We start from the raw sequence: 27,403 nt of genomic DNA, 5'->3' as shown, positions 1-27,403 counted from the left end.
TTTAAAGAAATGCTTTTTCTTTTTTATTTAATTTTGATTATTAATTATGTCAAATATTTACATGGTCCAAGATAAAAACTATATAACAGGTATATTTACATAAATATTATCTCCACAACTGTCCACCCCTCTGTTCCCTCCAAACCTCTATAGGTAAACATTTTTAATATCTTTAGTATCTTCTGTGATTTTTGTGTATACGTGTGTTTATTCATACTGTTCTAAGCCCTGTGTTTCTTATGTATCCTGGGAGTCAGAAGATATGCATATATAGATATTTTGCTAACTCCTCATCCATAAAATCTTCTACCAGTCCCCAACTGATGAGTACCTGGTTTGCTTCTAGCCTTCGGCATCATTCAAAGTTCTCAGGCATATACCTGTTTGTCAAAATAACTGGGATAAATTTTTAAATGAAAGATTGTTCAAGCAAAAGGTAAATGCATTTGTAATTTTGCCAAATAAGGGACATACTTTTAAATATGTTAATCTTGCCATGAAAACATAAGAATTTTGAAAAATTGTTTTATTACTGAGAAAGAAAAAACCTATTTCATTGGAATGACCATATTTAATCAATGATAATTTACTGGTGAAATTTAAATTATTAAATTTATGCATGATTTCTCATGCATGGTTTATATAAATAAACACCTTAAACAGTACAAACATTTGAAAAACTTTACTTTCCTTGGTTTTTTATAACTTTAGTGGTTTCCAACCCACTATGTCTTAGGAAATAATTTAACAATAGGAAAACCCTTAAAACCATCTATCTCTATGTAAACACAAACATATACATGTGAGTGGGGATTGGTACATAAATAGAAATTGTTTTCCCAGAGGAGAACATTTCTGGCTTTAATAAATTGATTAGCTTTTTAAATCAGTCAAGAGAGTTATGATATTTTAAATAAATCCCCTTATTCATTCATTGTACTGCAATCTAACACAATAAAATGGGAGTAATATTTTTAAAGTGTTGTTAAATCTGTGACTTTGTCTTCTTGGGACTAAAATATAATCCAACTTTTAAATGCAAAACGAGTTTTATTTGCTAGTCCTTTTTATTCTCTAATATGTTAAAAGCATATGATTATACTGTCTTATGTTGTTTCAGTTATGATCCTCTTCTGAAATCAGGAATACAACCCCAAGAAATGAGTGAGTCATATTTGCTTTTATATCTTATGCATTGCAAGAATTCAGTCTCACAAACAGTTGGACCGTAAATTAAAAATGGCAGACTCACATTTGAATAGCAGCTACTTATGTATAAAAAACATACAAATTTTTTAAAAAGTGACTTGTATTAATAAAAACTGGTGAATAAATCACTAATGATTTGTTTCCTCATGCTCATGCTGTCATATTATTCTTCAGATATAACCATAAAGGCAAATAAGCCATAAAGGCAAACAAGATGACATATTAAGAATGTTTAAAATTGCTTCTTCCGAATTTTCCGGATTCTACTGGCAAAGCGAAGCTTTGGCATCTTCTTTTTCTTTCTCAAAGCTAAAATCAATAAAAGAACAATGAAAAAATCATACATCTCCAGTCTGTAGGCTCACTATAACTCACTATTTCTGATACAGTTATTGAGCTCACTTCATCTTATTTTTAAGGACTATGAAGTCAAAACTCATTACATACTCAGTTAACAATATTTTACCTTTAAGATATGAAGATACAACTACTGTCTACTGCAGCTAGCCAGTAAAAGCATTTTGACAAAACTGATTAACACGACGGAGATACTTATGTAGAAGTAGTCTAGAAATGGCAATTTGCTATTAGTAAAATGGATAAATAAAAATATAACTTTTCTGATAAGTTATTTATAAAGTTTATCTAAAGATGGAATAAGAAAACATTCACTACCTTTTGCACATGCACGTTTGCAATCCTCCCTGCTAACAAAGTTATTGTCATTCCCTCCACAGCCAGTATAGGTGAAAGCATCACAGGTTCTGTATCTTGGATTAAAATAATAGCGAGTCACATTGGCAAAGCACAGTCCCTCATCTTTTGGACTGTAGCAAAATGATGGAACTTTATAAAAAAGAGAAGAAAATTAGAAATGTTATAATACCAGAATTTTTAAATTATAGTGATTACTGAAGTAACTGAAGAAAATCTAATCCCATAGAAGCCTCAGTCTGAATCCAAAATATCATACTAAACCTTTAAAAAGATGTGCTTCAAATTGCAGGTAAGCTTACATGCTATATTTTGGTAATTCTAAATTTTTGTAAACTGGATAGAATTTCTTCTGAAGCTACATCTTTGTATCCTTTAAATGTGAAAAGAAGTTAAACCCAAATACCAGATACGGTTAAGTAAAAATGGGGTAAGTTTCAAGGACAATATGTGGCATGATTTGGTAAATTTTGTCGTGTTGGTAGTTTTGCCTTAATGTTTTTTAACAGCTCTCATTCCATTATTAATCAATAATATAGGCATACTATTTTCCAGGTAACCACTGGAGCAAACATTTATATCTACACAAACAAGAGAACATCCACAGCAACCATCACCACATTAACTCAAGATTTTGCATATTCAACACAGTATAGCTATAAAGCTTTATCAAATTCTCTGCCAAAGCAAGTTTTCCTTGTTTGTTGAACTTTTCAAAAATCTCTGTGTCTGGGGGAAATGCCTGTATTGTCTCCCTCTGCAAACATTAAATACTACTCAAGAGACCATCATTTCAAGGATTCAGGGATGGTGGTGGGAGAGGTAACAAATGGATAGGACAGAAACGTGTAGAGATGTTTGTGCTGCAATTTGCAATTACTAAAGAATACAGAAATCTAACAGAAAACTTTAGAAAGAAATTTTCAAGTTTCACCATCTTAATTCTGTATATATTCCACTATCTCACATGTATAACTGATTCTGAACAAATCTGAGGTCATAACATTCATTAATGAATAATCTTTTATGTGTAAATTGAGTAGCTGAAAAATAGTTCTAAAGAAAGAATTCAGGGCTGGGCGTGGTGGCTTACACCTGTAATCCCAGCATTTTGGGAGGCCGAGGCGGGCAGATCATGAGGTCAGGAGATCGAGACCATCCTGGCTTACACAGTGAAACCCCATCTCAAAAAGAAAGAAAGAAAGAGAGAGAGAGAGAGAGAGAAAGAGAGAAAGAGAAAGAAGAAAAAAGAAAAAAAAATTAGCCAGGCATGGTGGCGGGCGCCTGTAGTCCCAGCTACTCAGGAGGCTGAGGCAGGAGAATCGCTTGAACCCGGGAGGCAGAGGTTGCAGAGAGCCGAGATTGTGCCACTGCACTCCAGCCTGGGCGACAGAGCGAGACTCCGTCTCAAAAACAACAAATCAGAAGAGGCAGAAAGCAAAAATTTGAATCATGGCTTTGTCACTTTCCAGTCCTAAGAACTTGACAAGTCATTAACTTGTCAAGTAATGTGAAATCATGAGAATGCACACCATGTTAATTTCGCATCAAATTGAGTTTTTTCCACCCAAATGTCTTTTAAAAAAAGTGAAATAGAAATACCATAAAAATTGTATTTACTTTTCTTTGGTGCACAGAAGCCCATACAAGTAGCTTCATCTGGAAACCTGTTCTCAATTCGGTTCCGGTGACACCCACCGGAAAAGAATTTTTCACATGTCATGGAACTTAGATTAAAGAAATACTTTTCTGTGGACCCCTCACACTGGTCATCCACACTCACTTGCAGCCGGCAAACTTTGGGAACTTCTAGGAAAAGGAGGGTAATAGAACAATGTTAGTCAAAAGTAGCCTTCTTATTATTACTTGTAAACCATCACTGTATTTTCAGCAACATTTTGTGGGGGGAGACAAGTCGTATTAGTGTTGGGATAGTAAATCCCCAGAATACTCCCATGAATCCAGATATTTACTTTTTTTTTTTTTTTTTTTTCTAACAGTGTATTCAGAGCTGACTCGCTGTGATGTATCTTTCGAGTTCAGTAGAAAGACTGTTTTCTCTGGGTGTTCTCTGATTGTACATATGCAGTGAATCAAAGCTTATTCACATGAATACGCATTTTCCCCTGGCTCAGTTCCTTGAATGGCAAAGCCCCATGTTCTCTTACAGGCCTTAACAGATGTAATTTAAAAATTAAAAATAAAGTAAGATATAACAGTATTATGAATCTCCGCCATATCCCGCAACTAATCCAACACATGTTTGGGTATCGGGACAAAAGTAGAGTTATATAATGAGCTAAGTCACACTTTAATAATAAAATCCACTAAAAGTATTTCAGATTGATGGATAATCGACAGGAGGAAATGATGTACGCCAGGAGAGATAAAAATCATAGGTTTGGAACTAATGAAAAATACAGAGAAGCACTTAGGTTGTACCTAACACATTATTCTCTTGCATTTATTATATCCTATGGTGAAGGAACAAATCTTTCCCTGAGTCCGCACAGGCACTGAATTATGATCAATGTCAGTTGGGAGACAGGAAATGTGTTAGTGGTTGTAAATTTGTGATTACTTTTGAGAAACTGAAAACCATGAGGTTTGCTTCACACTTGAGAAAACCCAGGCTAAAACTTCCTGTAGAAAGCGAGACTTGGGAAACTGGCGAAGTTGCTACCAGCCGCCGGCGCAAGGAGCGCGAGAGTCCCGGGTGCGCCCGGGGCACTTACTTTCTATCCGCCAGCAAGCCTCGTCGCAGGCCTCCCAGGTGTAGAAATTGTTGGCGTTGCCCTCGCAGCCCCCGTACAGGAACTGGCGGCAGCTCTGCGTGTACCTGTCGTAGTAGTAACGGGCAAGTAGGGCCCGGCAGGGTCCGTAGTCTAGGGGCAGGAGACAGATCTCCGCGTTATTTCCTGAAGAAGGGGCAGAAGGAGAGCAAAACACAGGGAAAGTGGTCAGGCGTAGCTCCTAGGAGGAAGGAGCATCCCGGGGAGTTCTGTTCCCTTCCGAGCGGAGGGGCCTCTGCAGAGAAAGTGCAAACTTCGGAGCGAGTCCCCACTGCCCGTGGAACGCGCGGCAGGGACCTGGAGAAAGCGAGGCTTGGAGGGCGGGTACACGGGGCCCCATGGCCCGCTTGCGCCCTCTCCGCCGGTTGGAGAGAGAGGCTCCTGGAGCAGCCAGATACCTGTTGGCTCCTGAGCAGCATTGCCCAGTGCAGCCTCCGTCAGGAGAAGCAGCAGAATCGACAGCCCCAGGGGGCGAGCGGGGTCCATGGTGCAGGGGGTAGAGCGGCCAGCTGGGCAAGGTGTCCGAGAAAGCGCCTGGCGGGAGGAGGTGCGCGGCGTTCTGCTCCAGGCGGCCCGGGTGCCCGCTTTATGCGGGGCGAGCGTCCGGCCGACCCCCGCCGGGGCGGAGCCTGAGGGGTGGCTGATTCATGCATGGGGACTGTCACCCCGCCGCCCCCGCGCTGCAAACTGTGTAAGAGGGAGAGGAATTCCCCGCCAAGTTGAAAAGTTGAACGTGCCTCCCAAACTTTCTCCTGTAGTCCAGACTGGGTCGCCCTGAGGGAGCAGTTGTGTCAGTAATGGGAAATCGGCAAGCTAGACGGAAATGACCTGCTGGTGATTGTGCTGTAAAGAAGCCGGAATCCACTTCTTGAAGGCATAAAGTTCAGGTATCTGAAGGGCTGGTGGAGAGAAAGTGCGGAATTCTTGGGTCAGAGCGGAGCGGGATTCGTTGCAATGGACCTTCAGATTAGATTAGAAATGTAAATAAGTGTATATTTATATTTATACACACAGATTTCAATCAAGTTCTAATTTACATTTAATACAGGCTTATAATATATCGTAGGTGGACAGTTTGATAAATTTTGTCAACTGTGTAACCACCAATAAAGAATTAGAACATTTCGGCTGGGCGCGGTAGCTCGTGCCTGTAATCCCAGCGCTTTGGGAGGCCAAGGCGGGTGGATCACCTGAAATCAGGAGTTCGAGACCAGCCTGGCCAACATGGCGAAACCCCGTCTCTATTAAAAACACAAAACATTAGCCAGGCGTGGTGGCGGGCGCCTGTAGTCCCAGCCCCTCGGGAGGCTGAGGCAGGAGAATGGTTTGAACCCAGGAGGCGGAGGCTGCAGTGAGCCCAGATGGCGCCACTGCACTCCAGTCTGGGCGGCAGAGTGGAACTCCGTCTCAAAACGAAGAAAAAGAAGAAGAAGAAAAAAAAAAAGAATTAGAACATTTCCATCACTCCAGAAAGCTCCTGCAGACTTTTTCCTAAATCAATCCTTCCATCCTTAGGCCAGGGGCAAACAGTCTTCTCATTTCTATTACCATAGATTAGACTTGCCTGTTCTTGAATTTCATATAAACGGAATTATAAAGTATTCACTGTGTAGTATTTCTTTCTCACACTTCCTGTTTTTGAGATACACCCAGGTCATTGCATCAATAGTCTGTTTCTTTTAATTCCTGCGTAGTCCAAGGTATGAATTTACCAAAACGTATGAATATCCCACAATGTATAAATATGTTGCTGTGTGTATCAATAGTCTGTTCCTTTAAATCATTGAGTAATATTCTAATATATCACAAATTTCTTATTACTGGAATTTGTGTTGTTTCTAGTTTGTTTGGGGGCTCATGAAAAAAGCTGCTTTGTGTGGACCTGCAATTTTTATTACTTTTGGATAAAATACTTAGAAATGTTAGACACTGCCAAAGGATTTTTTCAAGATGATTGTACCGTTTTACATCCCAACCAAGCATGTATGAGGCTATGTTTTTGTCTGTAACTATGTTTTTGGAGATGAACCATAGCAGCCCAGAGAGATAGTCTTGGGGAGTTCTGAAGATTTGATCAGATCAGTGTCTTCCCACACATTTCCTAATGTCAGTACATCCATTAAAGTTCCCTGTTCCTTTGACATATTAGCTTGTGATCTACTTTTTTTTTTAATACAAACAATTACCTACAGTGAAATTTTACATTAAATATTAAAGATATTTTTGAAGACATTTTAATATACTTTCCTTCCCTTCCCCTTTTCTCTTGTTGTATTCAACATTCTCAAGTAAATAATTATTCTTGACTTCTGAGGGTACTGGGGGTAGTTTACAGAAGTTCTCTTTCAAGTTTTCAGGAAGCCCTGAAAAGTATAGGACACATTTGCTCAAAGTGGGTTAATAATCTGGGGTATTTTGCACATTATATCCTTGTGCCAGTTTTCAGTCATTCTGATGTCAAGTTACAAGGTCACAGTCCTAGGAAAACCAGCCTGATCTGGAAATGCTGTCAGCTTTGATTAGCAGATGTCTATGATTAAGAATGATAGTTGAAACTATAAGGATAAATGTTTAATTATCACCTCTCCAGTAGGGAAAAAAAAATGGGATGGAGATGGCTTGTATAGTTAACTGATTTCTGCAGTGTAAATGCGCTCACTAAGGTCAATTTCAAGCTGCCACTGCAGAATCACTGAATGCCGAGGTGGGAAAAGATCTCCAAGAGTCAGAGCTCCCCATGGCCACAATCTGTGTGAGCTGGCTCTAAGGCACCAACCACTGAGACAGACAGCCAGTTTCGGAATGACACATTCAGAGTAAAGTCAGATTAGACCCTCCCAGTTCCTTCAAAATATTATTAGGGGAGGGAATTTTACCACTCATTTACCGAGAATCATATTCAGGAGAAAAGTTGACTCAACTTCAAATTTACCTATATCTATCTTCTGAATAAAATTAAATATATCTTTAAACTAGACCAAAATAAAATTGAAAGACTGATACTCAGTTTTCATGGAGCACTGACTACTGTCATTTCTCTTTGTTCTCACGTGCTGTACACTTTTTGATTATCTTTTGCTCATACAAAAAAAAAAAAAAAAAAAAAAAAGAACCACTGGACACAATGGCTCCTGCTAGTAATCCCAACACTTTGGGAGGCTGAGACAGGAGGATCGCTTGAGGCCAGGAGTCAGAGACAAACCTGGGCAACATAGTGTGATTCCATCTCTACAAAAAAAAATTTTTTAACTTAGCTGGGCATGGTTGTGTACACCTGTAGTCCCAGCTATATGGGAGGTTGAGATGGAAGGATTGGTTAAGCCCAGAGTTTGAATTTGCAGTGAACTATGGTCGTGCCATGGCACTCCAGCCTGGATGACAGAGTGAGACTCTGAATCTGACTAAAAAGAAAAAAAAAGATTAGCCCTTTTGAATCAAGACAGACATTTTGGGAAATTGCATGGTGCCATGGAAAGATAGAATTGGAATTCAGAGGATACCTGGATTTTATTCCTTGCTACATTGGACAAGTTACTTAAAACTCTCTGAGCCTCAGTTTCCTTTTCTAATAGACATAATAACTCTACCTCACAGATGTGTTGTGAGGATTAAATGGAAAATGCCTATGCATTCAAAGATATTGTTTTAGCCTCTCACACAATGGCACAAACTTCATCCAGATCATCCCATATCCTACTTCCCATTGAGGGCCTTGGCACACAATTTTGAGATGGAGCATCAAACTCCCATCAGGAAACAGAGCAACATGAAATGGCCTTATAGAATTAAAGCCCGTGGCCTTGCTCCTGTCAGCTCTTCTCTTAAGTAAGCTCACAGACCACTTCTCTGCCTGTGAAGTTCTCACACTTCCTGGTAGTCTCTTCTAGGGAAATGAGCTTCAAGGGGATTTCAGAGCAGAATCCTCAGCCCACTCAGGGCTGCTGTATAAGGCATGTAGTGGAAATGGGAGGGGGGCAAAAACAGGCCTCTCACCCTTCTGTGGTGTGGTCTGTAGATGCAGGTTGGAATCAGTCCCGAGAGATGCTCTAGAAATGCTGATTTCCTTCTCCTTTTCTGTGCCAAACAGGGTGCATCCTTAAAACCTCTATGACCACAGATGGAGAAAGGAGAATCAAAGAAGTGGAATTGGCAGAAGTTTGAGATTACTAACCCAGGTTATTACAAAAAAAAGTATTCCTCTTAATTGCGTAAATAATTGAATATTTTTATATCCATGAAAAAGACATCTTCCAACATAAGGGTAATCTAAATTTCCTGGAGACTACTTTGACGTTACCGAATTTACATTTAGAATATTTTGGAAGGAGCAACATGACCACCACAATCAGCCTCCAAAGGGATGTCATAGCACTTCTATCTCCTTAATCCAGTGTCTAGGCCAAAATGCTGCCTCAAGGCTGAGGAAAGTAATTCCTTTGTCCAAAGTCAACAGGAAGTGCAAGGCTAGAGATAACTGGGAAAAACAGTCATCCAGATTGATTTGTCATTGCTGCACCAATTGACAATTAAATTGTCTGTGGTTAAAGACAAAGGCTCAAAAGAGTCTGGAGTTCTGTAAAAATAAGGCATGGAGTTGTAATTTGAATGCTGAATGGAACTATAAGTATGTTCACTTTGGACAAGTGTGAACTGAGACCTAGAAAGGTTAAGCATCTGGTCGTGTTTACCTGCCACGGTTGTTGGCAGACCTGAGACTAGAATCCACAGTTCTGGATTTTTAGTCCTATATTCTTTCTATCACACCTAGACCTAAGTTCTGTCTACCATACCAAGACCTTAAAGCAGAATATGAAATACCGGAATTTAAAAATGCAAAAGCTGCAGTGAGTCCAGGAGCGCCTCTGCATGTGTCAGATTGCTGCCTCTGATCTTTCTCACCACCACACCCCTGGACCCCACAACAAATGAAGTTGATTTTGACCTGTTTAGCCCCTCGCATGCCTTGAGTATGATACTGTATCCTCTGAGAGCCCTGCCATCCCGGTAGGTGAACCAAGAATTTAAGAAAGGGACTGTGGCAGATGGTCTTCCTCTCTCTCAGACACCTTAGAGAGAGGTAGCATGTCTGGCTTATGAGTGAATGATGAGAATTAATTGAGCCCAGTGATTTGGGGATACATATTATGTAACATAGGTATTTAAGGAGTTACACTGATAACTCCTTAATAAACAAAGACAGTTTTTGCTGCCTCTTAGTTTAAGCCCTGCCAAAATAAAACTTGAAATGAGTCCAGCTGGCACTAATGAGGAGTTTACACATCTGCTAAGAAAGGCAGTTAATCTCTTCTGAGCAATAAATGGTCATGAGGGTTTTGCTAAAGTTTAAGCAACTCCTTCACCAACTAGGTATTTTTCTAATCAGCTGGGCCATGTGAGAAACATTTACTCTAATGCACCCTGTGTCAGGCACAGAGTGCATTTGAAAGTGCTATATAATAAGATGAAGCCACATGAAAGGATGGGTATCCTCTGTGCCTAATTTTATGAATCCCCTTCTCCCTAGAAAGAAAGAGAAAATGAGGGTATATAACGTGTCTCTTACTGTGTTCATTCCTTCATTAATCTACTTTAAAGGGAGCTGATTAAATGTTTGAAGTGTGACAAACTTTATGCTAGACAATTTGGGATACAAATATGAGGGATCTCATAACATAATAGGGTAGATGAATGAATGCTATATAACCCAGTTACATTAACAGTGTTCTCAGTACAACATCAAAAATATGTACTAGGTTGTACAGGATTATAGAGGAGGAAGTAAATAAAAGGTAAGCAAAGCTCAATTCCAAATAAAATCAACTCTATGCAAACATACCTGACACTATATCTTCCAGGCCTATGCAATACAGAGACACATTCCTTCATCTATTTGTTTTGGTTGGCTGTTTTAGGTGCTGTGGTTGTAGCAAAGTATTGCCTTCTGCCAGAGGAGCAGAATCTCAGAAACGACTTTTCTCTACTTCTTGGATGTACATTCCCTCAAGTGTCATTAGGTCTACTTGCGATGCAGACCATCTTTTCTCTCGCTCAGGTTGCTACATCTTTAACTGTGTATGGCATCCAGAAGATTATGGCAAATTTTAGATGATTTTTATCCAAGACCTCCCAATTCAGTGCTGCCTCACCACCTAGCCAAAATTCTAGCCTGGGTTACTAAGCCTCTGGCACATCAAGAATGGAGAAAGGAAGAGGAATGTTCTCCTAATCCCTGTATATCATGTGGAAATCTCCTTGGCAATCACAATACTAGTGGACATAACAGTGAAAGTTTGCATTGTGCCTTGAATTTATTAGCTCATTAAATCCCGCACAATAATGACTTGAGGGAGATACGTTACTCTCCCTACTCTGCAATGAGAAAGCTGAAACTTTTGATAGATAATATGACTTTCCCAAAGCTATTCAGTTAGCACAGGCAGTCTAAATCCTGATCCCCTGGTCTCATTGACTGTATACACAGTCTTTTTTTCCACATTAACAGAGGCCAAAGTCAAGCTTATTATATATATTTTCGTGACCCTGGTTCAGTACCTGGACAGCGCTATATCAGTTTTCTTTTCTATGCAAACACAAAGTTCATAATTCATTCATAGGGCAAACAGATAGCTACAATTTAAATACATTGCCATAATGCTCTAAGAAGAACATCTGCCAAAATTGATAATCAGATTAGAGGATTGAGAAATTTAATCACTAAAGTCCTCATTTTCACAGTTATATTTAGCAGAAAGTAATGGACCTTGACCTTTCAAATGTAAAGACACATTTTCTTTCAAATATATTGTCTTTTTATAACATGGCCAAAATCTCGTGTTAGTTATACATTAATTACTGCAGTGCCATATGCTCTCCAAATGCTCATTTTTTCTGGCTTACGTTGAAAAGCTTTTGTATCTTAAATCACACGAGGGACAATCTGCTAGTTGGGGCAGGAAGAGGCAATAGCTGAAGTTTGAAAGGAACACACATCTCCTAGGACCCTCACTATGTGTTTTCTCTTATTGACTATTAGCTGAGGAAAATCTGAGTGGAGCTGAAAAGTTTACATTAGAAGAGAGTTGAATACGTTAACCTCGACTACATATTCTGAACCAGCCAGGGAAGGGTGAGTTAGTTGTTTTTGTTGGCCAACTGAGTCTCAGTTATCTTTAGTCTTCCTTTCTCTTACAATGGAAGTAATGTTCAGGTCCTATCTGAGACCAATCCCTTGTCTACTTCTCTTCAACCTTTTTTCTCTTGTTTTCTCAATGGCTTTACTCCTTCCTCTCTTCAACAGCATCAGCTCTGCTCCCTCTTACTCTTTGGCAAAGACACCCAGATTTTAATAATTTCCATCTGGAATGCTTTATCTCTGACTATTCAACCCAAAATTAAATTTTATATTTGACTCTATATCCTTCTCCTATTAGTGTTCCCACTTCACTGCTCCCTTTTCTAGCCAAATTTATCAAAAATTTTACCTCTACTATCTTCCTCCACTTCCTCATCTCCTGTTTTTCCCAGATCACTCCAATTAAACTTCCTTTTGGGAAGAGGAAGAACAGGAAGTGCTATTGTCAAAAGCAACCTTGACACATGCTACTAGACCTCTCAATATATGACACCCAAAGCAACTGTCCTTTAAAATCACCCAACATCACATTTTCCATTAACATCTTATCTAAATTCTTTTTAGTATTTGACAAATACTTCCTCGTTCTTTAAATGTTTTCTCTCAGTCTTCATAACACCACATTCTTTTGTTTGTTTCCTACTTTGTTGACTGCTCCTTCTCAATCAATCTGTCCTTTTCTGGCTAACCACCTGGCTAGGTGACTCAAGGCTCAACCCTGAGAATTCTTTTCTAACCATATTATTTTCTTATGTCATTTCAAATACATATACATATAAACCTTGCATGCACATATACACATACACATACATATGCATGTATTTGTGTGTGGTCTAGATCTTTTCTCAAAATTTCAAACATTCATATCTATTTAGTATCTCCACTTGAATGTGTAATAGAAACTCAAACATTTTATGTCCTAAACTGAAGTCTTTTTTATATATCCCCAGTCTTCCTCCTTTCTGTAAATGACCCTTCTACTTAAATTCTCAAGGCAAAATCTCTGGAGTCATTCTTGAGAGCTACCACTGCTTAATTATGCAATTCATCAACAGTCCTTTCAATTCTACCTCCAAATCACTTTAAAAAAAAAAATACGGAATTTCACTCTTGTTTTCCAGGCTGGAGTGCAATGGCGCAATCTCAGCTCACTGCAACCTCTGCCTCCTTGGTTCAAGCGATTCTCCTGCCTCAACCTCCCAAGCAGTGGGGATTACAGGCACCTACCACCATGCCCAGCTAATTTTTGTATTTTGAATAGAGACAGGGTTTCGCCATGTTAGCCAGTCTGGTCTCAAACTCCTGACCTCAGGTGATCTACCCACCTCAGCCTCCCAAAGTGCTGGGATGACAGCCAAATCACATTTTTAATCTGCTCATATCTCTTTATAGCCACAACAGCCAATGTAGTTCAAGTCTGCAATTTCTAAGGAACCATTACCTAAGCTCCTTGTTTTCACCTTTGTTTCCCATTTAACCCCACACAGAACTTGGAGTACTTTTAGTATATCAAACAAGTAAAAAAAATGCATGTTTTACTTGTCTGATCCTCTCACTGTTACATAAGCTCTGTGAGAGCATAAAGCTTACCTGTGTTATTTACCACTATATCACAGAGCCAAGAATGAGACCTGGAAAGTAGGCTCTCATGAACATCTGTGAAATAAACCAATGACTTTCTATTACCACTATCCTTCTTCTTTACAAATGTCTTGAAAACTCAAATGGCACAGTGGAAACAGAGAAACAGAGTTGTTCTGGGAAAGAAAGTGAGTTGTCATAGAATATTTTTGATTGTCTATAAGTCACGTGCACCTTGAAAATAAGCTAACATGTTGAGAAAGAATGGTATCCATGTAGTAAAATAGCAACTGATACAAAAGAAACTGGCTTTCAAAAAATGAACTATGATAAAATTTATGATCAACCTGACCAGTTGGAAAAAAATAAATAAAACTACCTTTTATTTGACCATAAAAATACCTTTTATTTGACCATAAAAATTCAATTAAAAAAAATGATATATACTGAGGAGTTATAAACACAGCAAGAAATAAGAAAGCTGAATTTGCTGCTTTAACCTCAAGCAATCAAATGAGTGCCTAGCTTATGGTAATTACATAATAAATATTTGATGAATAAATGAATACTATGTGAGCTTCTATCACATTATTGGCGCTGGTAGAAAGACAGAGGGAAAAAAGAGTAGATTCATAGAGATAAAGGCATTGCATGTTAAGTATTTATCAGAGTGTCTATTACATGATGAATGTTCCAAAATGGCTAATATCATCTCATTTCGTCCTCAAGACAGCAAACTGACTGTCCTTTGTAAATTTCAACTCATCTCCCTCACTTTCAAGTGCCACAAAGTTTAGTCCTTTGTTCTCTTCTCTTTCCTATTTACCTTTGGTGTTCTCCGCTGTTCTCATGGTTCTCCCCCAACTCTGGCCTCTCCCCTAAACTGCAGACCACCTATTCAATGAATGGCTAACAAGTATCTGAGACTCGGTATTCCCTTTTTATAGTCTCTGATCTCAGGAAACAGCAAATCCCTTCTTTTGGTTGCTCAGGCAAAAAAAAAAAAAAAATAGCGTCATCTCGATTTTTTTCTTTTCCCTCTTTTTTTTTCATTCTACATCTGATCCGTCAGCACATCCTGATGTCTCTGCTTTTAAAATGTATTTAGCATCTCAGCACTTGTCCCCACCTCCACTCGCACCACACTGGTTTGAGCCACCCTCATATTTCACCTTGACTGCAATTGCCCCTTCTCTGCTTCCACCTTTGCCCCTATGAGCTAGCCTCCAAACAGCTGCCAGAGTGACCCTGTTAAATTATATGATAGATAATGTCACTCTGTTACTCAGAATCCTCCAATCTTCCCTAAGTCACTCAGAGTAAAGCAAGAGTCTTCACAGTGGCCTGTAAGACCTACATGGTCACTGGTTTCATATACTACTTCTCCCTTGAATTCACTGGGCTCCTTATATTCATACTTGTCTACTGTTGCTTGTACTTGCTGTTCCTCGGAATGATTTTCTCTTTGATACCTATGAAGCCAACTCTCATAGCCCTCAGATCTTCACTCAAGTAGCATTGTCAACAGAAAGGGCTCCTTTGGCCATCCTCTCTGTAACTGAAACATTGCTAACACTGTTCTTATTCCTTTCCTGCTTTATTTTTCTCCTTAGCACTTATCTCAATCAAAATTTGGTATATTTTACTTTTGTACCTTTGTGAGTGCCTGTCTCCTTTACTATAATGTAAGTTCCTTGAGGGGAAAGGTTTTCATCTGTTTATTTCCCTCTGTTCTACCTCTAGCACCTAGAATCATATCTGGCACACAATAGGTATTCAATAAAAATTCTTAGCTGTTATCTTTTTATAATGCCAAGTAAAATGTCAGGATAAAAAAGAATAGTATAGAATAAGTAAGTTTACATCTATATGATTACAAGCTTATTGTGCATAATATAGTGGATTTGTTTCTGAAAAATTGTCAGAATTACCTATGTATAAATATAGTTTCATGTCAAACTACATGTTTATAAATCAAATAATTAAAGTGTGCTGGCAACATTGCCTTTTCAAAGAATCTGTAATTAATCCTTTATAAAAACAAATAAGTTTTTAAAATAATTTGAATAATTTCTCTCTTATCTAGCCCTTTATAAATTAAGTATTTTATTTATCAGGTATTTCTACTTCAAAATACATTTATGGATAATGTGTAAAAACAAACAAACAAAAAAAACAGGTGGCCTTTTAACTTTACCTCAGCTCATTTTAATTCTAGAATAAATTAGCAAGAAATGTAATGGAAGCTCTGAAAGACATCATGAGATACTTAACCTAGTCTATAGAGTTCTATCTTCCCAAAGTGTTTAACAAACGCTAAAACGTGGTACATTTAAGGAAGCTTCCTACCCCTCTACTTATGAGCTCCATGATGTGCTTGCATTGCTAAGCATATCTACCTTTCTTTTTTACACTTTGTCAATGTAACAATGTTTTCTGAGAATGCTCAATGTATTGAGATGTAAGCATTAAAAATGATTTATGTTTTTTACAGAAATTGCATCAGCAACCATGCTATGTTGAATTGCCATTTCCTAATGAGTAGCTACTCTTTAACAATCATTTAAACTGATATCATCATTGTGGGCCATATTTGGCTAATAAAAACTCATTCTAGTATTTAAGACCAAGAAAAGTCAAGACAATGTACATTTCCTCTACCACTTCTGGGGCTCTATGACCATGAATTTCATCTAATCCAGAGTCTCATTTGTACAAGAAATATTTTGTAATGGCCTGTTTAAAACCATCAATATAGTGAGGCTAAGGCAGGAGGATCACTTCAGCTCAGGAGTAAGTTTATGGACCTATGGATGGGATACAACTCAGAAATACTTCTCCCACTCCCGCCCTCTTCTTGCCTGATCAGCCTGGGCAATGTGGCGAGATCCCATCTCTATAAAAAAAAAAAACTAAGTTAGCTGGACGTGGTGGCGTATGTCTGTAGTCCCAGCTACTCAGGAGGCGAGGTGGGAGGATCACTAGGGCCTGGGAGGTCAAGACTGCAGTGAGCAGTGATTGCACCACTGCACTCCAGCCTGGGTGACACAGTGAGACCCTGTCTCAAAAAAAACTCACCAAACCCATCAGTATGGTACCTGTATTAGTCAGGGTCCTCTAGAGGGACAGAACTAATAATTAAACTAAATAATTAACTAAATAATTAAACTAATTATTTAATTTATATATATCATATATATGACATATATATGAGATATATATATAAAGCGGAGTTTATTAAGGAGTATTAACTGACACAATCACAAAGTCCCACAATAGGCTCTCTGCAAGCTGAGGAGCAAGGAAGCCAGTCTGAATCCCAAAGCTAAAGAACTTGAAGTCAGGTGTTCAAGGGCAGGAAGCATCCAGCACAGGAGAAAGATGTAGGCTGGGAAGCTAAGCCAGTCTAGCCTTTTCACCTTCTTCTGCCCGCTTTTTAATCTGCCTGCACTGGCAGCTGATTAGATTGTGCCCACCCAGATTAAAGGTGGGTCTGCCTTTTTCAGCCCACTGACTCAAATGTTAATCTCCTTTGGCAACACCCTCACAGACACACCCAGTATCAATACTTTGCATCCTTCAATCCAATCAAGTTGACATTCAGTATTAGCCATCACAGTACCTAAATTATATTTATAAAATACAAAAAATCAGCAAATTATGTAGACTAAATATAATATGAAAATATTCACCATGACTATACATAATGAAATAGATTTTTTTATGTATAGAATTACCGTGGACATAGCAGCTGAGAATAGATACACATATATCAAGCCCATGCCTACATAGAGTGATATGATTTTCTGAAAGAGAAACAAAAATTATTGGTGCATGGTCTTCCTTTTATTTATATGCATTATTGTAAAAAGAGTATATAATAACCAAGAAAAATATTTTGTTTCTATGTAAAATGAAGTGAGTTTCAAGGTTCAAAGAACTATAAATATGGCTTTTGCATATGTGGAAGCCTGGCATATCTGACAGTCATGCTGAATGTGTCACATTTCATCTTATGCTGCAGGATCCCGGAAAGTGCAAGATATCTGACATTCCTTATCCATACCCACAAAAATTATGGAATACTGTTATAAACAAGCTGACATATTTTCATGAGGGCCCCTAGGGGGCAGTATTTCCCCCATTGAGAACCCAGGGATCTATGGATGGGATACAACTCAGAAATACTTCCCCCTCTCCCACCCTCTTCCTGCCTTTTATTGGACCTTAGATACTCTGATGGTAGTGCAGGATGGAGAAAGAAGTGACAGGACAAACATCTCCTTAACTAGGGTATGCTTTCCCCCAGGCTGGCTGTAATAGCAGTCTTAGCTTGTTTGTCTATAGATCTTCAGTCTTCCCCTTAAATTTTGACTAAAGTTGGGGTGGGGATGGTTGGCAATAGGGTCAATAATCTGACCTAGTCTCTTAGGACTTTTTTGTGGAGAAGTGGACCAACCTGAAAGCTTAGACTATGAAGGGCAGCTTTAGTGCTATTTGTCATCAACTCCGGACTTTCTATGTAATTCTGGGGTATGAAGAAAGAAATCCACTCCTTTACACTAGTTTGAGAGAGACGTGCTGGAATGAAAAACACCTCAGTTCAGACGTGCTGGAATGAAAAACAAACACCTGTGTTGTAACCTCAGCTCCACTGCCTCTCATTGTTTAATTTAGGGCATTCAAACTCCCTGGAATGCCTTTGCCTCATCTGCAAAATGGAATAGGGAGTAAAGTAGATGATACTAAATTTGAATTATTTGAACCATTGACTTCAATGTAACACTAAACATTTGGAATCTCCATACAGACAATATTCACTGTTCTTCTTTGTGTCCTTGAAATAAGTGAAAATGTTGGTCCTCTTTTTTTCTCATATAAGACCTGTGCCATCAAATTTGGTAAGAATTCTAGAATCTTCTAATAATATATTTGCTCTAAATAAAGTGTTTTAAGTGTTTAATATTATTGAGCATGGTGAATCACAGCATTTTAGAGTTCAGAAATCATTTATTGATAAAATGAAGTTAGAAAAATTGGATGTTTTTCTATGTTTAGGTAAATGCATATGACATAGGTTAGGTGACTTTGTCAATACTTCCTGATCTCTTCTATATACCAAACAATATACAGAACAATAGAAAGTAATGAGGACATAAAAGTTATGCAAGGTATGACCTCCCCTGTAAAGGCTCTAAAAATCCACTGTGTCTTGGGTTGGGTTTGCTAGAAGCAAAGCCTAAGACAGGAATTATTGGGTAAGAAATTTTTCCAGGGCAAGCTCTCAGGAGAAACTGCTAAAGGAGTAAGGCTAGGGCAAGAGGAGAAGTTAGTCAAAAGTGGTTTCAGAAGTCTAGCATGATTCTAAACCCATGGAAAGCTCTGGAAATTTCTCAGTTACAACAAAGTTTTTCAGCCCAGAAGCAAGGGGGCTAGGCTGATAGGACCCCACATTAGCCAGCCTTTTGCTCCAAGTCAACCTCAGGGGTCAGATGGGAGCATAATCTCCCAGGCATCATCAGGAAGAGTGTTGCTCATCAGACAAGAGCCAACCTGTGCAAAAGGTTTGCCCTTGACAGTCAACACCTGCAGCTGCTGCGGACTAGGTATCTTACCCTGGAAAAAAAGGAGAGCTGGAATGCATGATATTAAAGGAGCCAAATTATGTACGCATGATCTCCTTTAAGTGTATCAGTAATATCACCTATCTTCTTTAGAGTACCTATAAGATCACATATATTATATGGCAAGGGCCATATAAGAAAGTACAGTTTGAAATTCTGGAAGCACAGCAGAGTGAATAACACCAGCTAACACGTGCAAGTGCTTGCTGTGTACTACACGCCATTACAAAGTCCTTACCTACGTTACCCCCATTTAATACTCTCAACAAATCTACAAGGTAGGTAATATTATTGCCCCTATTTCCCTGTAAACTAAGGCACAGGCAGGTTAAGTAATTTGGTCAGTGTCACATGGCTAGCAAGTACCAGTAAACGATTATTTTGCTGGTAAGTATATGAGAGGGCTTCCTGGAATAGAGAAAATGAAATTCTAAACCCAACCCAAGATCTACTAAATTAGAATCTCTAAGGCTGGACTCATAACTTTAACGAGTTTCCTAAAGTGATTCCTGCACACACTGGAGTGTGAAGAGCCATTACCTAAAGGAATTAAAAGTTTTCCAAAATGAAGAAAAATTGTGCAAAGAACAATGTCAAAAGGTAAAAATGATCATCAAAAATACTTAATGAAGTTTTATATTTAGTCTAAAAGAGTGGGAAGGAAGATGAGAATAAAATTTGGGTTCCCAAATACAAAACAGGCTTATACAGGAAGAAATAACCTTTGTATAGTCACAGTGTTTCTTAAGGAACAGAAAAGCAAAAATAAAAACATAGAACACATTGGGCTCAAGTACCCACAGTGTGTTATTTTCTACCTCTATGTTGGCCTATGTAGACATTTGTCCCTTAAAATTATCTTAAACTCAAGACCATCTGGCCAACATGGTGAAACTCCATCTCTACTAAAAATAGAAAAATTAGCTGGGTGTGGTGGCACACACCTGTAGTCCCAGCCACTCGGGAGGCTGAGGCAGAAGAATCGCTAGAACCCAGGAGGCGGAGGTTGCAGTGAGTTGAGATCACACCACTTCACTCCAGCCTGGAGACAGAGCAAAACTCCAACTCAAAAAAAAAAAAAAAAAAAAAAATTCTTGAACTACTACTTATGCAGAGAAGAACAAGGTATTTTAAGACTGGGAAGGGAAAGAATCTTTCTTCAAAGGTTTTGGAAATGAAAACACCATTTAAATTCAAGGAAATAAGTTAATTGCTGATATATTATTAGCAGAGTATTTTCATGTAGATGTACAATGTTATTATGTTGTTCTCTGAAATAGTATGTGATCTAAATACACTTACTTTTATAATAATACCTCATTACAAAAATTGGACTAGGGAGAAGGAGGAGACACTATAGGTACAATGCCATTTGGCTACACTGAAATCTTTCCCAGGCAATTTCATAGGATTATCACCAGCTGTTGAGCCTTCTTCCCCCTTACTCACTGGTCTAATTGGGGAGAAGAGGAATTGCTAAGAGGGCAGAAGAAAGAGTCTGTTCTAGTAGGATGTTTATTGGTAGATCAGACTTGCTATGTCCCCTTTAGCCTGCTAAATTTGCTCATCATTGTTACCAGATTCATTGTGACAGTTACAGGCAAATTTCAGGTGTTGTTGGAAAAACACTTACAAGTAATACACTAGTTTATTTCTGATTAATAAGACTGTTTACTATATTTCCATTCTACGGGTACACATTTAAACAATCCATTATTTATAATGAAATTATAGTGATACTTTTTATATGGTTCCCTTTTAATACCAGGTTAAATACTCTAGAGATTTAGGGAATTAATGGACCGTCCTCCAAATGACCTCAAACTAAGTTAAATGACATAAAACATATGGTGGAGGGTTTTGGAATTGAAAGTAAGGACTGGAAACCCCAAATTTTACACTATACAAAAGACCAGGGGCAAGGAGCCGCTTTAAGTATTTTAGATGATATACTGACTAAACTCACCCCTCCCAACAAACCTGCTGAACAGGTGTTTAGGGTCAAATGCTTGACTTAATCATATTAGTGAAGATTAGGAAGAAGCTTTAAAATCCCAAGGCTAGTGTGCATTGCTAGAATTGTTAAGAGAGAGAGAGCTCATATGAAATTGGTTATCCTGGGATATTTAAAATAAAACAAAGAACAGTTTACTTTGTAAGTTAAGAGCTGAGGGAATTGTTGGCTAAGACTGACTTGAAATAACTCCAGCAATTCATGCACAGCTGCTAACCTTCTACATCTTCAGCAGGCAAAAAGATGCCAGTAATCAATATTGAGGACCTGACAGAAAAGGACAAATTGAAGATGGAAGTTGACCAGCTCAAGAAAGAAGTGACACTGGAAAGAATGCTAGTAAGTTGCTGCTTTCTTTAGAATTTTATTTTAAGCTAGAGATACTGTGGGAGTACCAGGTTAGAAAACATTGGCTGGAAAGGCTTAATGTAGTTACAAATAAATTGTTCATCTAAAAATTTATCAAAGATTAAGAAAATTGATAATCAATCACAACTATCTCTTGATTTAGATTCTAAATCAAGGAGGTTGGCAAACCATTTTCCTTTGGCCAAGCCCAATCCTTAGCCTATTTTTGTATGACCACTAAGATAAGAATGCTTTTACATTTTTAAAGAGAAGAAAAAAGAAAGAAAGAAAGAGAGAGAGAGAGAAAGAAAGCTGAAAAGGAAAGAAAGAAAGGAGAAAGAAAGAAAATAAAAAAGAGAAAAAGAAAGTAGGAGAATATGAGACAAAAACTATATTTTAGATAAGCAATAAAATAAATATATGCATGCAATAATATAGGCATTTTGTTTTTACTTTTCTAAACTTCTCTTTATAATGCAATATTTTGATATTGATATTTTGATACAATGTTTTGATATTGCTTCAATACTTTAAGCTATGATATCATCCCCTCTTGCACTGTCATGGTCAGTAATAAATGAGTACATTCTACTCTTCTTTGGCAAATAAAGATGAGTTCAAACGTAAGAACTCACTGGTTCCTCCTGAAAACATCTGACAGATCTTGGAAAGGGTTACCAACAGTTCACTGCCATTAGAAGGAGAAGAAATGGCAAAGGAATAAACCACCAAACAAACAGTGATAAAAGCTTGGAGAATGTAGATATGTATTTTAGATCACTTCATTTTAGGAAAGTTATTAATAGTAGAACAAAACCTCCACAAGTGGTAACAGCAAACTTACATTTTTAAAACATCTCATTTTATCAGGACAAAGTAAAAAAAGATCTTGTGTTATCTTCATACTTTGTTCAAAATGCCTGCTCCCAGTCAAAACTGGGATTTTGGGCTTCATCTATGTTTATAATAATCTCAAACTCCCCTGTTTCCCTTTCCATACAGGCAAAACGTTTTGCTGTAAAGATAAAATTAAATCATTACTAAGGCTTACAACATACACCAGACAAGTTAAAGTCCTTATTTTTACAATTCGGGGTAAATAAAATGAACTTTTGGGATAAAGGAAAGTTTTCTCTTCTTAAGTTGAAATATCCAAAAGTTGTTTTATCACTTATGTACTTGGGATTATTGTTTTGTAGGCAAGGTGATTGTCTTTGTGTTTATTATTCACTTGTGGTAAGTTCACTTTGGACTTTTTATTTTGGGTAAACATCACATACATCATCATTAATCAGGCTTTGGGGTTCCTTTTCCCCATTATTCAATGTCTCTCTGCTCTTGGAAGTCAAACCAATTTAATATCAGACCGCAAAAACTCCATACACATACACACACAAACACATATGCATATAGATACACATACATATACCTGTACTCTCTTAGTCTCCTCAGGGTGCTGTACCAGAATACCATAGACTGGTGACTTATAACCAACAGAAATTTATTTCTCAGCTCTGGAAGCTGGAGCATTCAAGATCAAGACATCAGCAGATTCGGTGTCTGGCGAGGGCCTGCTCCCTCCTTCATGAATGTATGTCTTTTCATTTTGTCCTCACCTGGTGATAGGGGTGAGGAAGCTCTCTGGGGTCTCTTTTATAAGGACAATAATCCTATTTATGAGAGCTCTGTCTTCATGACCTAATTACCTACCAAAAACCCCACCTTGGGGGTTAGGAGTTCAACAAATGAATTTATATAATATGTAGAAATATGTATGTAATATATAGAAATACTATTTCTGTATATAATATATAATAATATATGTTCTATTATATATAAAATGGAACTTCCAGGTCCTGAGCCCCTAGCTCTGATGTATAATCAGTACAGTATGATTAAGTGGATATACTCAGTATGGGTAAGTTGTTAAGTGGATAATCGGTACAGTATGGTTAATTGGATATACTCTGAAACCATATTCCCAGCTCAGATTCTTGCTCCACAACAAATTTCTGCCTGTGTAACCCTCATCTATGTTATCTAACTCACCTGTGCCTCTGTTTCTTCAAAACAGCGATAGTAATAGCATCTAATTCAGAGGATAATTAGGAGGAATAAACAAGATAATATACACAAAACTCTGAGAACAATGCCTGGTAACAGCAGGTGCTTTATGTCATTATATTATTATTATCTTAAAATTATTATCGATTCTATGAACCAGACTGATTCATATTATAGTGATGTTTTTTTGAGTATGACAAGTCTTTGCATCCAGTTTCTGAAGCTGATAGATTTGCAATGACTATAAGTCAATGTAACAGGCAATGACTAAAGACAATCTTTGTAGTAATAGCTAAAAATAGTTACCATTTGTGCATCTTCTTGTGCCAGGCACCTCTTAGGCATTTAAGGCAACCAATGCAGCTATTCATATTTTATACATGAAGTAAATGAACCTTAGATGAATTACCTTAACTAAGACTAAATAGCTAGTAAATTAGAAGAGCCTTGCAATCCTATATTAAACTACATATATTTATATTAAGCCCCACTGAAATAATTTTTAAACCTATACACATATATAATTTTAGGCAATTTGTTGCTCCTTTCATTCTCATATCCTCAGATCCCAGCCAGGCACCTTCAAAACCAACCCTTTATGGACTACTGAATTAAGGACAGCAATTCACACCTCTGTTCCTGTCATCTGGGTGAAGCCAAAAGTAGTGACTTTTAGGGGGAGAGTGTGGGACCACTGAGGAAGAGGGAAAAAAGTTAATCTAAATTAATGCATATTTCAAAAGTTATGTGAATCTGCAAGTATCATCCTTTGAAGGAAGAAACTAACCTGACAAATGCTTCCTGGCCCCAGTTGAAAATAATTTGTTCTAATATGTAATTAATGAGTTTGCATAGTTATAAAATAATCTTAAGTCATATCAAATGTTCCTTGGAATTTACATAAAAGTGGCCTAAAGATTTCATTTGAAAAAAAAAACAGTAAATTGGTTAAATGACTTATGGAATGGCCACTTAATAGACTGACAAAAATAAAGTAGCTCAGTGTTACTGTCATGAAAGATACATTAATTGAAAACAAACAAGTTGAAGCTAAAAGAGTTTGAATAATTTGATTTCATGCGTGTGTATATATATGTATATTTATATATGTATAGAACATCACCTCTCTCTACAAGGAATGTTAAGTGGTAACTTAACAGGCTATAGATGAAACCATTAAAATATTAAGGCCTGATTTTTTACTAAATCATTAATCAATAATGGTGCAGATAAGTGAAGAGCAAACTCAAAAACAACACGAATAATTCAGTCCAGCAAATTATTCACCGAGCACTAAAGAACACAGCCTCTGTTCTAGATGGCTGGGATACACTGAACAAATCAGCCAAAGTTCCTTGACCCCTTAAAGCTCACCTAGTGAACCACCATTCTCAATCATTGTAGATGAGTGTAAAGAAAAATTACATGTGTATACTTCTGAGAATTTAGGGATGGTGATAAGCCAGGAATTTAATAATTATTCATTCTCTTCCACCTTTATGTGTCACATTTTTGGGATGAGGAAAAAGATATAATCCATATGAACTCTGGTGACACCCTTGACTTCTGTTGCCAGCTGTGTTCTGATCCCTGGGTCTTGTCTCCTTTGATGTTGGAGGCAGTGTCTGCTGGGAATCTTTAGCTGGAGCGTGGCCAGCTGTTTTTCCTTTGTCTGGAGAGATATCCAGAAGGAGTGGGAAGGGTGCAACTTTCTTCTTTCCTACAAAGTAAATATGCATTGGTGGAAAGCAGAGAGAATCAAACTGAAATTATACAACCTGAAAATTTATTGTAATAAATAAATTCTTGGCATCTGGAGTATTCTGTTTTAAACCAAATGAGTCATCCCTTTTTCCTTCCCCTTAAGGTTTCCAAATGTTGTGAAGAAGTAAGAGATTACGTTGAAGAACGATCTGGTGAGGATCCACTGGTAAAGGGCATCCCAGAGGACAAAAATCCCTTCAAGGAGCTCAAAGGAGGCTGTGTGATTTCATAATACAAACAAAAAGAAAAAAAATTAAACAAATTCTTGGAAATATCTCAAATGTTAATAACAATATGGATTTTTCTCTTACATACTATTACTACTAAGCATGTATGTGAATTTTTAAATTTATAGATACAAACTTTTAATAAAAATTGGGATGTGGTAACCCATCATTCTATGTTTTTCTTAACATAGCTGGCACAGGGTTTAACACATAATTGCCAATAAATATTGCTTAAAGTTCTTAAAAAGAACTATGTTTTATAAATGATTCTATATTATTCTGAGTTGTCAGCATATATTTACTGTTTTATGGTTTTTCACTTCCCTTTCAACACTTACAACTTTCTACCCAGAAATTGTATGGTTAAATTTCTGTTTTCTTTCCCAAACTTTCTCTTGCTTAAGGAATTAGGAAGCTTATTTTTCTGATACGCAGAAATGCCATCATTTCTTGTGACTTTTCCCCAGAATGCCAACTGGGTTGAGGGTTCAGTCTGTGGTCACGGAGCACAGTGAATTTAACCAGCACCAGAATCACGGTTATAAGCATGCACTTAGGAGCCAGACAGTTCTGGCTCTGCCACTTTACTGCTCAACTCACTTTGGATAAGCTACTTAATTCTTTCTAAATTTGTTTCTCCTAGCATAGGATGAAGACAATAATGGTTATATCTTCTGTTTTGTGTGGGGGTTAAGTAATACACTAATGCAACTATAACACTCAGCATATTACCTGGCTCATGGTAAGATACAATAAGTGTTAACTAGTATTATTACTGAGAAAGGATCTAGACAAAATTTCCAAAATCCTTTAAGATACATGCTATTTTACCCTATCCTCATAAGACTCTCAACACCACAGTCTTTTCTTTAACAAGGTGAGCACACATGAGAGAGAAATCTCCATTACCTACATCAGGTCCTTTTGGCATCCTATTGAGTTTACATGAGTCACATTTCACTACCATTGTGTTAATGACTAAGAGAAAACTTGCCTCTGCTTCTGTAACAAATGACAAATTGTAATTACCTAAATCAGAAACCTCTTTTGTGGTCAGTGTTTTCTTGTTGCTGTCTCACATTTACAGTGCTATGTTGTATACTTCAGTGATCAGAATACTCAGAAATACTAATTGACTGTCATCCTTAAAAAAAAAAAACATTAAAATTATCTATTATTTGGTCTGGAAGGGAGTCTGAAAGTTGTACCAAAGTTTGGCTCCTAGCACAATGCCCTCCCACTCTGATCATCATAAATGCTCAACTAATATCTGTTGACTCTCGTCTAAACCCTTCATTTTGAAATGGAGAAAATAAAGTTTCAGAGAAGTCACCTGAGAAATTTCTTCGGTCAAGACTCTAGGCTTCTGACTGAATGGTCAGCAACATACTCCACCATGTGTCTTCATGAAATATGCTCTGAGTATTAAGGGATTCCGGGATTAGTTACTGAATGTCGTATCTATTTTTCCTCAAGAAAAGCTTTTTATCCTCCTATTTAAGTTTACAAAACCCTCTCCATACAGCCCTCCCAACCTCCACCAAGCACTTCCTGTCTCTCTTGCACTCTATTTTCCTCTGTAGCACCGTCACCATCTGGCATACTACAATTTGTTTATTTAATTGTGGTTTGTCTCTAGAAGTTTTCCACCTGCAAGTTAGTATTTATTTAGTGAATTGTTCAGTACGTCCCCTTTCCTCTGATTAAAATAAATAGAAAGTAAGTATTTGCTATGACATTTAGTTTACCATTGGAGACAGATTTTGAAGCCCAGCAATGTGAAGTTAAAACCCCAACTCTTCCACCTTGTCATTGAGAACTTTGGACAAATGACCAAATGACTTCAACTCTTTGAACATGTTTTTTTTGTTTGTTTGTTTGTTTTGTATAAAACTAGTGAAAAACTAGTGATTAGGATAGATTATCTGAATAGT

At 37.7% G+C, this 27,403-nt stretch overlaps 2 protein-coding genes across 9 annotated transcripts; one reads left to right on the top strand and one right to left on the bottom strand.

Moving 5' to 3' along the window:
* On the bottom strand, positions 1-5,491 carry TFPI2 (tissue factor pathway inhibitor 2). 3 transcript variants are annotated; one of them, XM_054496914.2, is made up of 5 exons: positions 5,114-5,491; positions 4,659-4,841; positions 3,544-3,732; positions 1,885-2,055; positions 1-1,518 (listed from the first exon to the last, which is right to left on the bottom strand). In XM_054496914.2, the coding sequence occupies exons 1-5, from the start codon at positions 5,199-5,201 to the stop codon at positions 1,442-1,444; spliced, it is 708 nt and encodes a 235-aa protein (XP_054352889.1). In that variant the 5' UTR covers positions 5,202-5,491; the 3' UTR covers positions 1-1,441. The 3 variants fall into 3 exon arrangements, with proteins under 3 accessions (XP_054352889.1, XP_054352890.1, XP_054352891.1); XM_054496915.2 differs by having other exon boundaries at positions 1,885-1,979; positions 5,114-5,315; XM_054496916.2 differs by lacking the exon at positions 3,544-3,732 and having other exon boundaries at positions 5,114-5,293.
* Positions 5,307-25,636, top strand: GNGT1 (G protein subunit gamma transducin 1). 6 transcript variants are annotated; one of them, XM_063667562.1, is made up of 5 exons: positions 5,339-5,602; positions 8,803-8,890; positions 11,749-11,841; positions 21,302-21,405; positions 25,346-25,636. In XM_063667562.1, exons 4-5 carry the CDS (start codon positions 21,310-21,312, stop codon positions 25,472-25,474), a joined length of 225 nt encoding a protein of 74 aa, XP_063523632.1. In that variant the 5' UTR covers positions 5,339-5,602; positions 8,803-8,890; positions 11,749-11,841; positions 21,302-21,309; the 3' UTR covers positions 25,475-25,636. The 6 variants fall into 6 exon arrangements, with proteins under 6 accessions (XP_063523630.1, XP_063523632.1, XP_063523631.1 ...); XM_063667561.1 differs by having other exon boundaries at positions 21,299-21,405; XM_063667560.1 differs by lacking the exon at positions 11,749-11,841 and having other exon boundaries at positions 5,307-5,602; positions 21,299-21,405.
* Positions 25,637-27,403: the final 1,767 nt, after the last annotated feature.

This window comes from Pongo pygmaeus, chromosome 6, assembly GCF_028885625.2.
Source record: "Pongo pygmaeus isolate AG05252 chromosome 6, NHGRI_mPonPyg2-v2.0_pri, whole genome shotgun sequence".
NCBI lineage: Eukaryota > Metazoa > Chordata > Mammalia > Primates > Hominidae > Pongo > Pongo pygmaeus.
This window is presented reverse-complemented; position numbering and strand designations above follow the sequence as displayed.